A 14,825-nucleotide genomic window follows, 5' to 3' on the forward strand; every position below is an offset into this window, starting at 1 on the left:
TTAGAAAAAATATCACTACGCGAATGAAACAAACTGAATGTTGTTGAGAGCTGTGTAGCCTAATTTGCCGCATTGTTGTCGCCTTAATCACGTTACGCGTTAGCGTGGGGCCTGTATTGCTTTTTTAGTGTGGTGTTCTGTGTGCTGTCTACAGTGTTCAATACAAAAAACAAATTGATGGCTCGAAGCAAAATGCTGCAAACTCTGCATTTTTAGATCATGTTGAAAAACAGCGGCACGAAATAGTTATAAGAAGCTACCCTTTACAAAGACGTATTTATCAGCCTAAAATAAAGCTTGCGCATTAGAAAAACTACTCAGTGATTGCGGTGATACTTCAGCGCTCCTAGACGCGCGCACTGAAAATAAAAACCAATCTATGGAGTGCTGTCCCCGGTGCATATTTGCGTTTCCAGTGGCCGTAAGATATGCGCCAGCAAGTTTTACCACGTTCGCTGGCACTATGTTTAGGCTGATATAAAAATATACTTTCTTATTGCCATCTTGTAAACAATTCAGTCTGCTGTTTTTCAAGATGATTCAGCTTCTTAATTTTACACTTTTTCTATAATCCGGTATTTGGGGACTAATTAACCAACTTCTCTGGACTACAAAGATGCTGCCAACTAGGCCACACCACAGTCAACAGCACTCAGTTGTCAGTTGGCTCCACTCGCCTAGCGCACACAGTCTTTGTTAAAAACTTGGTTACATTTAGTCGAAACAACCAGTATATATACGTAGCGAAAAACAGCTGGCTTCAAAACAAGGTACAGAGTGATTTCAGGCGATAACCTCAATTCTTCTCTTGCCCACTTTTTCTATAATCCGGTATTTGGGGACTAATTAACCAACTTCTCTGGACTACAAAGATACTGCCAACTAGGCGACACCACAGTCAACAGCACTCAGTTGTCAGTTGGCTCCACTCGCCTAGCGCACACAGTCTTTGTTAAAAACTAGGTTACATTTAGTCGAAACAACCAGTATATATACGTAGCGAAAAACAGCTGGCTTCAAAACAAGGTACAGAGTGATTTCAGGCGATAACCTCAATTCTTCTCTTGCCCTCAGGAATGTAGTGAAAGATAACACCAAGGCAGAGAGAAGTTAAAATTAATCGAGGGGAGGGACTAGCGCAGGGAACATAATTCGAAGGCAAGATAACCGTTGGTCCTTGCCTTAGGTGGAAGGATGAGATTAAAAAGTTTGCCGGAATTGGGTGGTTGCAGCTGGCACAGGACAGGGTTAATAGGAGAGATATGGGATACGCCTCAGTCCTACAGTGGGCGTAGTCAGGGATGATGATTATGAGTTGGGATACCTTATTCAGCTGATCTGCCTTTTGACAAGACTATTTGTCTTCCTCTGGAAACTGCTGTAATTAGTGCAGAAGAGTAGACTGCATGGCGAGCTGGTTTTTGACTATAGCTGAAAACAAAGCGCACGAGGCGGACTCAGTACACACAAATAGAGAAAGCGCCGCGTCCGTGTTCCTTTTGTTTCTTCCGTCTCGTACGCATTGCTTTCAACTAAGTAATCTCTTGAGGCTATGTAGAGGCCCCCTCCAACAGGGCCGAGGGATATGTTTTGTCATAGTGTTGAAGGCGCCATCTGGAGATTGGTTCAGGCGACATTTTTAACGATTATAGTTGTATTGGGTGGAGCAAACACACACACCCTTATCTATAATAGCTCGGCTGACAGGAAAAATTTACTGGTTCAATTCCATATTATTCTCAAAAAAGAGGGGTGAACAATTGTTTAGCAAAAGTATTTTTATGCTTCATAGTCGAAGTATAGACCACACGTCCCAAGCTGCACAACATGCTGTGGGAAAAATGTGATAGTAGTACTTTGGTTTGGGCAAGTTGCTTCATAGCTCGAGTCTAGGGGACAAGGAAAGCACATGAAAACAACGGGATAAGCATTGTACTTGGCGCGCACTACGGCTTTTCTTAAGACATTCCCTCTACTGATTTCTTTAATGTTATACTCTACAAAATTATTCTTGAAGGCTAAAGTGTTCCCAAGGATAAAGAGTTAAAATAGCCAGGCAAACGCTGTTGTCAGGAAAGCGACCAAACATCTCGACAGCTGGAGCACATGGAAAGCAATGTGCGAAATAGGTAACGGTCAAAATACTCGGAGGAAAAATAAGGTGTATGTGTGGTCCTCAATTTTTGTATTTTGTAATGTGCTCAGACTTTTTGGAATGCATTTCGCAATGATACAAGGCGCACAGTTAAAGCTTGATCTTAAGTAAGAAATAAAATCGTACGCAGTACTGCTTAACCAGCGCCTGTTTTAGAATTTATAGCTGCACATTTAATGAAAAAGAACTTAATTTATGAACTACAGAGTATAATTTAAAATGCAGTATTCTACAGACACTGATCTAGCAAATAATGATGGGGGCATTTGAAACGCTTTCCTGAAGCCTTTCCAAACATAGCCCTACAAAGGCATGATTACCGGCTAGGTCTCACTTTCGACCTTTTAAACACGTGCACAAGCAGCTACGTAGGCAGCAGCGCTTCTGTTAAATTAAATGCACCTTGATGTCAGCCGCGTGTCATGGAAAACTACAGAAAATTAAACGGGTCAGTTCTTCGTTGTTAATATCAGCCCATTTGCAGCAGAAAAATCTTTGCGCTTGTGAAATGTTGTCACCGGTGTCATCGCCATCGCAAAATATACCCTTACGCAATAAACTGTTCGCAAACATAGGAGCCCTGCCGTGTGAAAACAGTCTTTGCACGAGCACGTTTATGTTTTCCAGTTGTGCTGGTTACCTCTAGTCGTGTCGTGCCGATTCGGACATGCACGATCTTTCCCTCGCTGTACATCGGCCACGGCTTGTCCCCGATGGTGGGTAATACCCTGTGAGAGCAACCGGAAAGGGCGATGATTAATAAGACCGAGAATAAGAAGAGCCATTCCTTGTCTGCGGACGCGCTTTTCGCTCAGTACGTCCCTATCGCTTTTAGCGAATGAAAGGACATTTTGGGCGGTAGAGATGAGATATTTAGTAACTATATTAGTTATTTCAGTATTTTCACTATATATATATGTATATATATATATATATATATATATATATATATATATATATATATATATATATATATATGAGGGTTTAGCGTCCCAAAGCGACTCAGGCTATGAGGGACGCCGTAGTGAAAGGCTCCGGAAATTTCGACCACCTGGGGTTCTTTTACGTGCACTGACATCGCACAGCACACAGGCCTCTAGAATTTCGCCTCCATCGAAATTCGACCGCCGCGGCCGGGATCGAACCCGCGTCTTTCGGGCCGGCAGCCGAGCGCCATAACCACTCAGCCACCGCGGCTATATATATATATATATATATATATATATATATATATATATATATATATATATATATATATATATATATATATATATATATATATATATATATATATATATATATATATATATATATATATATATATATATATATATATATATATATATATAGAGAGAGAGAGAGAGAGAGATATATAAGAGAAGTGGGCACTTCTACAAAGACACTTTTATTTATCAACGTTTCGACCGCGGTGCGGTCTTCTTCAGGACTGTAGTGATCTCGCGTCAGATGGACGTTTTAAGTTTGTGAGCTCAAGAGGAGGGAGAAAGGAGTGTAACACGCAAATAGCAGCAAAAGTTCAAAAAATTGAAAAAAAAAAATTAAATAAAGATGGGGGTGCGGGGAGCAGACAGGGACAATATTGGGGGAGGAAGCAAAAAAATAGAAATAAAACAAAAAAGGGGGAAAACTAGTATAGTAAGGAAGGGTGGGGTACAAAAGGAGATGGCGAAACGAGAGAAAGGGAGAGGAAGACGGTGCGGGGGACATGGGCAGCACGGCAACCACAGGCGTACGAAAGCAAAACGTGCAAAAAAACACACAAACAAAATGCACAAACACAAAGGGCACCGCTGCAGATGCGTGGCCAAAGAGGAGCCGCTGCGCAAATGACACTGGCAGTGACGAACAGGCCAAACCAGGCGCCTTTTGGGGGTCTCACTAATTTCCGGTGAGCCGAGGGCTAGAACGTTAAGGAAGGAGTGGGCTACGTTAACGAGCACATGTCTAAGAACTTACTCACGGGGTCTGGGTTTCACTGAACGGTGCACCCCTCTCCCTGGGCGGGTCGTTGAACCGACCTCGCCGGGAATACTTGTTTGTAGGGGAGGAGGGCTGTGCTAGCTGTGTGCAAAGATTTCAAATTGTCGGAAAATGTAAGGAAAGAACGTCAAAAGCTTATCAATACTGCACGAGGCAGAATAGTGTAAGTAAGGAAGGGTATGATTGCCTGGGTTATACACTAGGAGTTATAAAAGGTATATCTGAGTTAGCCAATTAACGAGAAGTGTAGTATTATTTTGTTTGGAGGTCGTGAATAAAAGAAAGGGTACCAGGCTTTTCGTTAAGACCTTCTTGAATAGTATTAGACTTGTGGATAAAATAGGATTCACGCTGTTCACGTTCTCGCCTGTTTTTGAAGCCCCCTTGAATAATTGTTACCTTTAGTTTGTCAAATGGGTGTCCTTCTGCGTTTACATGCTTGGATAGGGGAAGGTTTGGGAGAGACTTGGCGTGTGCGCGGTGATTGTTAAATCGAATGCGGAATGCAGTGTTTGTCTGTCCTATGTATTGCTGGTTACACACAGTGCATTCAAGAAGGTAAATAATGTTTGATGAGTCGCAGTCAAAGTTACCGTTGATTGAATGCTGGAAAAGTCTGCATGTGCTTGCAAACTTTGCAGCGCCCTTTACCACAGGGCTGGCATCCATATTTTGGGGTTTTGTGCTCCTTGGAGTGGACTAGATGGTTCTGAATGTTTTTGGCACGCCTGTAAATCACGCGGGGTGCGCATGTAAATATTTTCGATAGTCGTTGACTTTGCTAAAGTCTTATTAAGAATTCTGTTTATGTTCGGTGCGTTACTGTTAAATGTGAGGATAAGGTTTGTAGTGTAATCATTTTGGTTATCTATTTGGTGGCCCTGGAGTATTTGACTACGGTTAAGATTTGAAGCTTTGCTTATGGCGTCATCAATAAGGGAACGTGGATAGCGCTGTGGTAAGAGCACGTTGCGCATATGTTCGGAGTGTTCATGAAAGGCTAGGTCATTAGAGCAGATTCTTCGAAAACGATGGGCCTGCGAATAAGGGATGCTGGTTTTGCAGTGACGGGGATGGGCGCTCTGAAAAAAAAAATATATATATATATATATATATATATATATATATATATATATATATATATATATATATATATATATATATATATTCTTACGTGGCGGCCAGCCGAAGAATGAGACGAGATGACTGATGGCAATGAGATGGTTAAATGGACGCCGGCCCGGCCTAACGCGAGCGCTCCGCCTCGGGCCACTGCCAACTTCGTATTCTTCGTCACAATATATATATATATATATATATATATATATATATATATATATATATATATATATATATATGCAATGAGATGGTTAAATGGACGCCGGGCCTAACGCGAGCGCTCCGCCTCGGGCCACTGCCAACTTCGTATTCTTCGTCACAATATATATATATATATATATATATATATTGCATTGAAGAAGACGACAGTGCGCCACCACCAACGACGATGAAGAGGTTCGGCCGGCCTCGGTGACCGGCTGCCGCGCGCGTTGAAGAGCTCGAGCTCGCTGCGGAAGTCCGTTCTGGTGCCGCTGCTGCTGGGTGAGTTCGTGCAACGGGTACGCCGCCAGCCCTTTCAGCGTTACAATAAACCGCTCTTCAACATATATATATATATATATATATATATATATATATATATATATATATATATATATATATATATATGGAGAGAGAGAGAGAAATGCTTCATGAATTATATAAAATTCAGTTTTCAGTTGAGAGCGCTGCGCGCGTGCTTCTCATCCTGTTGTCGGCGTCTTCCAGAGCTGTTCTGGAAAATGCAAAATCGACCAGACTAACAAGCCCTTTGGTTAAATCAGAGGGACGTTCAAAGACTTTTCGTCCCGCTCTGTGGCTTTTTGAGGTTATGGCAGAAAATTATTATCAAAAATAAAGCTAACCCTGTTAGGCGATGTGTGATCACTAATACATTGTGCTTTGCTTCTGTGACAACATTGATACGAGATGTTTTGTGGCAAGATTGTGATATAATGAGTTTAACAAAACAAAGACTCTCTGCCTATCGGTTGCACGGGTCAATTAAAGGGAACAAAGCTTGAGCATTGACTTATTGGTTAATTCATCATGATGTGCGACCAGTGCACTTTTCCTGTTTATACACGTGGCGTATAAGTTTGAAAGCCATTTTAGATCTTTAAAGAAAAATAAACAAAAGGTAATCTCTTTGTACATATTGTTTGTTCTGTTTCATATTAAGGAACCTCTTTAAAAGCGAATAGGTAGCGCCTAGAAGCTGTACACAAACTAGCAAATTTGTACTTTTTTATTAGTAGGCAACACCTGTCAGTGATGCCTTTGTTTCAGATGCATTTCAAATTTATTATCTTTCACATCGCACGTACATACAATGCTTTCTCTGTTAACTAGAGACTGGGTCCAATATGTTTCAAGATAGTAAGCTTGGAAGCTCGTACTCTGCCCTTTTCATACCGACATATTTTGCACCATATACCAGTAACTTTATAGCGGGATGACCATCTTTGAAACTAAATTTGCTGTTTTGTAAAAATTATTTTTTTCTGTTTTCTGTGAGGAAGCTAAAGAATGCGCTTTCGAGTTGCCAGCAAAAACTAGATAGACGAGAAAATATTTCTTCTGAAGGCAAGCAATGATGGGAGCATAAAAGGATGAAAACGACCGCATGTGGAGCAATGAATGGGTTGCTCCGTTTCTGAGTTTTATGAAGGAGTTTCGAGCTTGTATATACGAGGGTCACAATACAACTGAAGACTTGGAGCACCAGGCGGCCTCCTCTTGTAATGGCTCGTTTCACTATAGATTGCGGCGATGCTGGAACTATGATAGCACAGTTTTTGGCTGGACATTTTCTATCATCTATTTTAGTACAACTTGCGCCAATGGAAAGCTGTGAGTTTCTTGCTGCCTGCTCACGCAGGCTTTACTTTCAGTTTCAGAGCAACACAGCCACTATCGCTGAGCTCGGTTCTCTGGCTATGATATTTAAGCCATTCTTTCCGATCGCCGGTATTTCGACGTTATGCTAGCGCGGTGCCAAAACCGGGCTTTCTGCGCTCGTCCGTACCCCGAGTGAGCGAAGGACGCCCAGATGTCGATCATTCGGCGACTGAGCTCGCGTTCTTCAGGCGTGCCCTTTCGCGACAAGTCCAGCGGCCTTCCGAACACGAAGTCAAGCTCAGCAAAGCGTGAGGAGCTGGCTGATTCGTTGAAGAGAGTAAAGCTGGGCTTGTGGTCGAAGACGTAGCCGTACACCTGGTTTCGTCCCTCGACAGCCAGTGCCTGGCCAAGGCGCAGGAGGGGACACGTGTACGCCACGTCGCCGAGCAGCTCCAATGCCCAGCGACTGTTGCTGTCACCTGCGCAAAGCGATTTGCGTCTTGCTAGCGAACCTTGTGCATGGTCTGCATCACGTGGATTTCTATTCGCAGACGAGAAGTGTTCTTAGAAAATTTTCTAGTTATTTTGGGATTAACAACAGCTCTTTGCCAATCTCCATGAATTACTATCATTAAGTATGCCTCTGAATGAAGAACCACATTCATTATTTTACTATCATTAAGTATGCCTGTGAAAGAAGAACCACATTCATTATTTAAAAAAAGAAGGAAGTTTCGCGCACTAGAAATGACGCCACGGCAGTCTTTAATAAAGAGGCTACGCGAGAATGACCGTAAGTCTGTAATACTCAAACGAAGCAACAGGTAACGATTGTACTTGAAACATGGCTTTAGAAGAATGCGCTGTACATCCCTTCGTAGTTGTTTAAGCGGAACTGGGGTGTCCTCACTGGTTTGTATTAAGGATTGTAGTGGTAACCTAAATTTGTTACCTCGTAAAACCTTTTTCTTGCACTATACTGCCCAGCACAACAATATTCTCTTTATTTTTGAATGTTTCAGTCTACTGAATTGTTGGATCTGACGTCACTCCTCGACTCATCAGCAATATTCACGTTATACGATGCATCTTTAGCAGCCTACATGAGTGTTCCACTCACAACTCTCTACATAAAGCATCAGATATTTTAATCATTGTGTCTCGTTCGGCTTTCTTGTCAATTTTTTTCTGTGCATGGAATATACTTCACAAAATATTCGTCCAAAACGCGATTAAGAAATCCTTGACAGATATAAAATATGCCTACAAGCAGGGGTTTGAGCCTGAATGTTGCACTTCGTCTCCTGGTCCTGCTTTAAATATCACCAAACTAGGCGCTAAAAAGCATAAATTCGCAGGTTTTGCGCATCGTGACAACAAGCGCTTTTTATAGCGGTGACCTCAAAAGTAATCCCCACAAATTTAAATGCCATGTATTTTAAGACAAAACTTCACTTTTTTACTAGTTAATTCAATCATCAGCACTATTCCAAAATTCGGCGCACATTCGGAAGACCGGAGCGGCGCGGATCCGATCTCGCCAGTGCGCGCGTAGGGAATTTGGAACATTGGATAAAAGAACCCCGGAGAGCGCCTAATCTCGTGGGCGTTGCTGCCCTCTCCACTCTTCTCACCGGCGCGGCGGGAAAGGAAACATATCCGCGCGCCATCGAACTTTCGAGAAGTTTCGAGCAAATGCTACCCATTGCCGACAGAGAGCGCCTAGCAATGAGCGTGCCAAGTGACGCCATCTCCACTCCGCTCGCGCTTCGGAGGCGCCGGGTGGGAATGAAGACAAAAAGTATGGTGGAGCTGCCATAAAAAAAACGTAAACCAATAAGCTCCTGCCTGTGCCACTACAGTAGAATTTTCTGGAAACCAGTCTCCACGCCTGACCAATGGCGACGCGCGACTGGCGCGAGGGTAAGAAGGAAATTGTACAGTCCGCGTCACCCTTTTGTAGAGCGCTCGAGCAGTGCGTACCTGATAACAAAAACAAAAATTACAGAGCAGTCCCTGATTTCTGAGAAAAGTTCTCGTGTCTACTTTGTTTGCGGATCTATTTGGCTCTACTTCCGCGCAAGTGTTGCCTCTGGAACTTAGCAGCTGCGACAAGACTGTATTTGTTTGCACGGAAGTGCATCGCCCGAGCTCTCTACCCAAGGTGACGCACACTATACCGTTTATACTGTGCGTATGTACACGCCGGACTTGGCGCGAAGAGCGAACAGTCGCAAATGACGTTCAGAGCTGTCAGTCAGCCCGTGGTGCCATTTAAGCTCTTAAGAAGAGCGCCCGCACGACTCTCGGGACAGCCCCACGGCCCAGCGAGGTAGCGTGCGCCAGCCTTCGCGACGGCTTCGTCGGATCCTCGTTCGTCGGACTGTCGCAGTGCCCGGTGAACAGATTGCGTTTTGCTTGTTTGTTTTCTCCTGCGTTAGTGCACTTTAGGTGCAAGGTCTTTTCTTGTTTTGCAGCCCTTCTCGAGAGTTACTTTGCACGCCTTGCATTGTAGTGAATCACTTGAAGCAATGAAGAGCAAACTAGGCATAGGTAAAAACCAGATGTCTGCATTAAGAGACAAGCAGGGCAATGTCATCAGCAATATGGATAAGACAGTTAACGTAGCCGAAGAGTTCTACACAGACCTGTACAGTAGCCAATGTAATCGCAGCGTTAATGAGAAAGAAAGCAGCGCACAGCAATGCGTCATCCCGCCAGTAACGAAAGATGAAGTAAAAAAAGCCTTAGAAGCAATGAAAAGGAGAAAAACAGCTGGGGAGGATCAGGCAACAGGATATCTGTTGAAGGATGGAGGGGATATCGTGCTAGAAAAACTAGCCACCCTGTATACGCAATGCCTTATGATCTCGACTTTACCAGAAGCTTGGAAGAATGCAAACATTATCTTAATACATTAAAAGAGAGACACCAAGGATTTGAAAAATTACAGGCCGATCAGCTTACTATCCATTGCCTACAAAGTATTTACTAAGGTAATCAATAATAGAGTCAGGGCAACGTTAAACTTTAATCAACCAAATGATCAGGCAGGCTTTCGTAAAGGATATTCCACAATAGATCATATTCACAATATCAATCAGGTGATAGAGAAATACGCAGAATATAACCAAACTCTAAATATAGCTTTCATTCATTACGAGAAAGCATTTGACTCAGTGGAAACCTCCGCAGTCATACAGACATTGCCTAATCAGGGGGTAGAAGAGCCTTATGTTAAAATACTGGAACATATATATAGCAACTGCAAAGCTACTATAGTCCTCCATAAAGTCAGCAATAAAATTCCAATCAGGAAGGGCGTCAGGCAAGGAGACACGGTCTCGCCAATGCTGTTCACCGCATATTCACAGGAGGTATTTCGAGGCCCGAATTGGGAACAGTTGGGAATAAGAATAAATGGAGAATACCTCAATAATCTGCGATTTGCTGATGGCATTGCTTTGCTGAGTCACTCGGGAGGTGAACTGCTAATCATGATCAATGAGTTAGACAGGCAGAGCAGATCGAAAGGTCTAAAATTAACATGCAGAAAACCAAGGTAATGTTCAACAACCTAGCAAGGGAACAACAGTTCACAATTCGCAGCGAGAGCCTAGAAGTTGTGACGGAATACGTCTACTTAGGGCAGGTAGTGACAGCTGATCCGGATCATGAGAGGGAGATAACTAGATATGTAAGAATGGGATTGGGCGCATATGGCAAATTCTCGCAAATCATGAGTGGCAGTTTACTAATTTCCCTCAAGAGGAAAGTGTACAACAGCTTAATCTTACCGGTACCCACCTACGGGGCAGAAACGTGGAGGCTAACGAAAAGAGTTCAGCTTAAGTTAAGGACAACGCAGCGAGCCATGGAAAGGAAAAGGATAGGTGTAACGTTAAGGGACCGGAAGCGGGCAGAGTGGGTGAGAGAACAAACACGGGTTAATGACATCCTAGTCGAAATAAAGAGAAAGAAATGGGCTTGGGCAGGGCATGTAATGCGAAGGCAAGATAACCGCTGGTCCTTAAGGGTAACGGAGTGGATTTTAAGAGAAAGTAAGCGTAGCAGGGGGCGGCAGAAGGTTAGGTGGGCGTATGAGATTAAGAAGTTTGCAGGCAAAGGGTGGATGCAGCTGGCAAAGGATAGGGTTAATTGGAGAGACATGGGAGAGGCCTTTGCCCTGCAGTGGGTGTAGTAAGGCTGATAATAATGATGATGATGACGACTTTGTATGTGCTCGTACGAATGATGGTGAAATCCTCCGTATCGTCTCTTTCCTGTATAAACTTTGTTTTGTTTGTGAACCTTTGGCTCCGACCCATTCTCTGGCTTGCGACCGGCGAAAGCTGGGCACCAAACGAACCCCACTCCCCCCTCTTGTCACTTGGTAGCTGACCTCCGGCTGAGCTTGCCACGCTGAGTCGAGGGCATCTCCTTTGTGACCGAGACCGCTACCCCCCCTCCCCCACACACACGCACACGCGCTATAAGGGTGTCTGGGAGTGCACGCCAAAGTGCGCAAAGGTGACAACCACGCTACGGCAGGCATTGAAACTTCTACCTCTTCTTTACAGCCCCTTGCCTCTGTGGCGCAGCGCGTATTTTGTTGGGCAGCAGTTCCAGTCCCGGTCGTGGCGGCCGCATTTCGATGATGACGAAATGGAAAAACGCCCCTTAGGTGTGCAGCCATAATGTACGTACGAAAACTCACGTGGACTGAATAATCACGATCCTTACCCGAAGCCGCCTATCGATACGCCAAAGCTCTCACTACACAATAATACCATCAGCTTCATTTCAGCCCGTCCTTTATATTATACGTGTTAGCAATGTTGAACGCGGGCCAGCATGCTTATCTTCTTTCTGCACGAGGAGTTATCGAGGTCTTTTTAGAAGTGAACTTGAATGCTGATAACAGACCCGCTATAATTACGGAAGAAAATTTTCGCGAGAACGAGAAGAAATCTATTTAGAGCCGAAGTGATTTCAGCGCGGCTCCCGGTCAGCAATCTAAAAGTTAAGACTAAAATGTAAACAAAGGTTAATTATTTTGTGGGATGAAAATATAGCTCGATTTGTGACCATTTTTTACGCCCCCATTATTCAGTACATTATGGTGAATACTTTATTACTCGTATTTCATTATCTGAAGACACATGTTTCCATATTGACTATCTTTGGACACTCATTTGCACTGCTTATATCAAATAAATACAGCGCGCAATATTTTTTGTTTCCCTGGTTGCTCTGACACGGACGTGTCGCGAGTAACTCCGTTCACGATGTTTTGCCCCCGTGTGTTTACTGAGCGGAACAGGTGCTAAGAATCCGAGTGCAAGAGGAGAGCAAGGAAAAGTGTGGAGGCCTGATGCTGCTGAGATGCATTGCAGTTGACGTCATTGCAAATCCGCAATAGAAAGCCCCATGCTCGCTGCGAAACCTAATTGTAGGCTCATATACTAGTGACAAACTGTACAGCTGCGAAGGCGGCCGGACAAGAAGCCCAAACAAGATGTGTTCGTGGTGAAATACACTGCCTTAGGAAGTGTGTGAGCTTGTGCGTAGCTACTTGAGGTAAGGACGAAAGAAGCGGCGTTCAGTAGAACCTCGTTACAGCAAAACGGTTTATAGCCAAAAGTTGGACATAACGAAGGAATGAGGATTCCCCTTGGAAGCTCGGTCAACAACATGGGATATAACGAAGTAATCGCCGGGGCCGCTTCAGCTTAGTAATAACGTAACACGGCTCGTGTAGTCCGTTGTCGAAGGCTGACTTGTGTTCGAAGGTGGTGCCTTTACTGACAAAGCCTATCAGGCGCCGAACTTAAACATCAGACCTTTTAACACTAGGGTTCATGAAGCGAAATATTGAGTTCAGGACTTCTCCAAGAACGTCCGATTGAACAAGCTGGCCAGTCAAATCGCTAAATGAAGTCATTTTGGGAATACAATTTTAACGCGAGAGCGTTAAGGCTCGCGTTGTGCAGGAAATCCGGCGTAGTCGGCGTTGTGAGCGAGCAATCCCCAAAGAAGCAACCTAGGTCACGTGATACTTTGGAGTCATGACAACCTGCCCTCCGGATTCTCAGCAAACGGGCGACCGTGGCAAGCGGTAGTTGAATTAACGATATCAAGAGGTTGCTTCAGGAGAGCAACCTCAATCGCACCAGGCCCACCGATAGCAGTACCTGACATCGCAGGGCGATAACGCATCACTTAACCGCTGCCCCACTGCACTAGTAGTGCTATGAGGACTCCCAGGGATCTATGAATACAAAGTCGAGGTTGGCCAACTCCGGGTATGTGGGCATTTATGCTATCGCGTCACTCCGTTAAGGCGGAGCTTAAATGTCTCTTCCAATTTTTTTTTTGCTGCTTAGACGAATGGCGATGATCTCCCTTCCAGGACGGTCGTCAGCGAAAGCTGATTCTTCGAGGAGGATGTCAAGAATATTCTCTTGAAACAAGTTAGGTTTCAGAGACCCTTATATTACCACGAAGGCGGACCTATTCTGTAATTATTTGCAGCCTAACTGGCATGTTGCCCTTTTGGTGTTGTGTACTCGTAGGAGAATTGTATTTTCCGCCAGCAGAATTGTTTGCCTCAGCAAGAACATGCAATGAACAGAATGAGCTGAGCATGTTCTAAAACCAGCATTGGATAATTTAACGCTACCTTAGACATAGCGCTATAAGCCGAAATGAGACAAATCCGTCGAAACTTATACTGAGAAAGCCCAAAGTTTGTGATCCGCAAAACCCGCAGCGCTATTTAAGCTGTCATATCATATTCTTTACATTCTATAGAGCAGCTATACAGAAAGATTTAATGAAAATTATGCCATTTTTTGAAAGAATATCAGCACATAAACTGTAGATGGAACCTTTTTTCATGCGAAACATGAACTCATCATGTTGCGTTTGGAAAACGTTTCTACAATTTTTTCAGTGCACCGCTTATGAAAATAATTCTTAAAAATAATTTTGCTAACAATACAGCAGGAAAACAATCAGAACCTTCTTTGTATGTAATCAAGGGTATTGCTGTGCTTCAACTAACGCAAGTAAAGACGAACAACAGGCTTCTGTTGCAAGCACTGACCCGACTGAGAGCATTCGTTTCTATTGTGCACAATATCTAGAACATATTAGATCTATAATGTATTCTACTTGACTCCAACGTTCAAAGATCATGAGTTGTTGTAGCGAAATGTCTGACGCGCACAACACTTAAAGCGAGAGGAGAACGGCCAGTATATTTTACTGCCTGCCGCTGCTATATTTATTGTCATAATGAAGTAAAAAAGCAATTGCAACAAGGCGAACTGAAGCCTTTAGGGCTCACAGTAGCAGAGGCGCCTCTTTTCTTTATTGGCAAAGGGGTTAATTATCCTATAGCTATCATCGCCTTCTGGGTTCAGATCTTCCGTCTATGCCTTCATATCCTCCACAGCGCTGGGAAAGCAATAAATGAAACCACGCTCGAAACAGACCCGCAATGCAACTCAAGCCGACAAAGGCGCCTTTCGCGAGTGGAGTTGGCTCATTTCGATGCATACATCAGCATATCTAGATCGTTTTTTATGTTGCATAGGATTTTAGCTACTTTTTGTAGGCTTTACAGCGCGCTTTTAATTCTCATTGGTTTTGCAGAATTAGTCTATGGAGCAACATGCCATAGCAAGGAAATTTGATTTAGATTACCCTTAGCGAAAACTGATAC

The 14,825-nt window shown here is 43.7% G+C and overlaps 1 protein-coding gene across 1 annotated transcript in view; it reads right to left on the bottom strand.

The window, feature by feature from the left end:
- The window catches only part of LOC144120144 (acetylcholinesterase-like), an 80,307-nt gene that overhangs the window by 469 nt on the left and 65,013 nt on the right, over nucleotides 1-14,825 (bottom strand). Inside the window, exons 13-14 of the mRNA XM_077652579.1 lie at nucleotides 7,284-7,575; nucleotides 2,796-2,883 (exon numbers count right to left, since the gene is read on the bottom strand). Coding sequence (XP_077508705.1) covers nucleotides 2,796-2,883; nucleotides 7,284-7,575 — 380 coding nt within the window. The remainder of the gene's footprint in view (nucleotides 1-2,795; nucleotides 2,884-7,283; nucleotides 7,576-14,825) is intronic.

This window comes from Amblyomma americanum, chromosome 2 (genome assembly GCF_052857255.1).
Source record: "Amblyomma americanum isolate KBUSLIRL-KWMA chromosome 2, ASM5285725v1, whole genome shotgun sequence".
Lineage (NCBI taxonomy): Eukaryota > Metazoa > Arthropoda > Arachnida > Ixodida > Ixodidae > Amblyomma > Amblyomma americanum.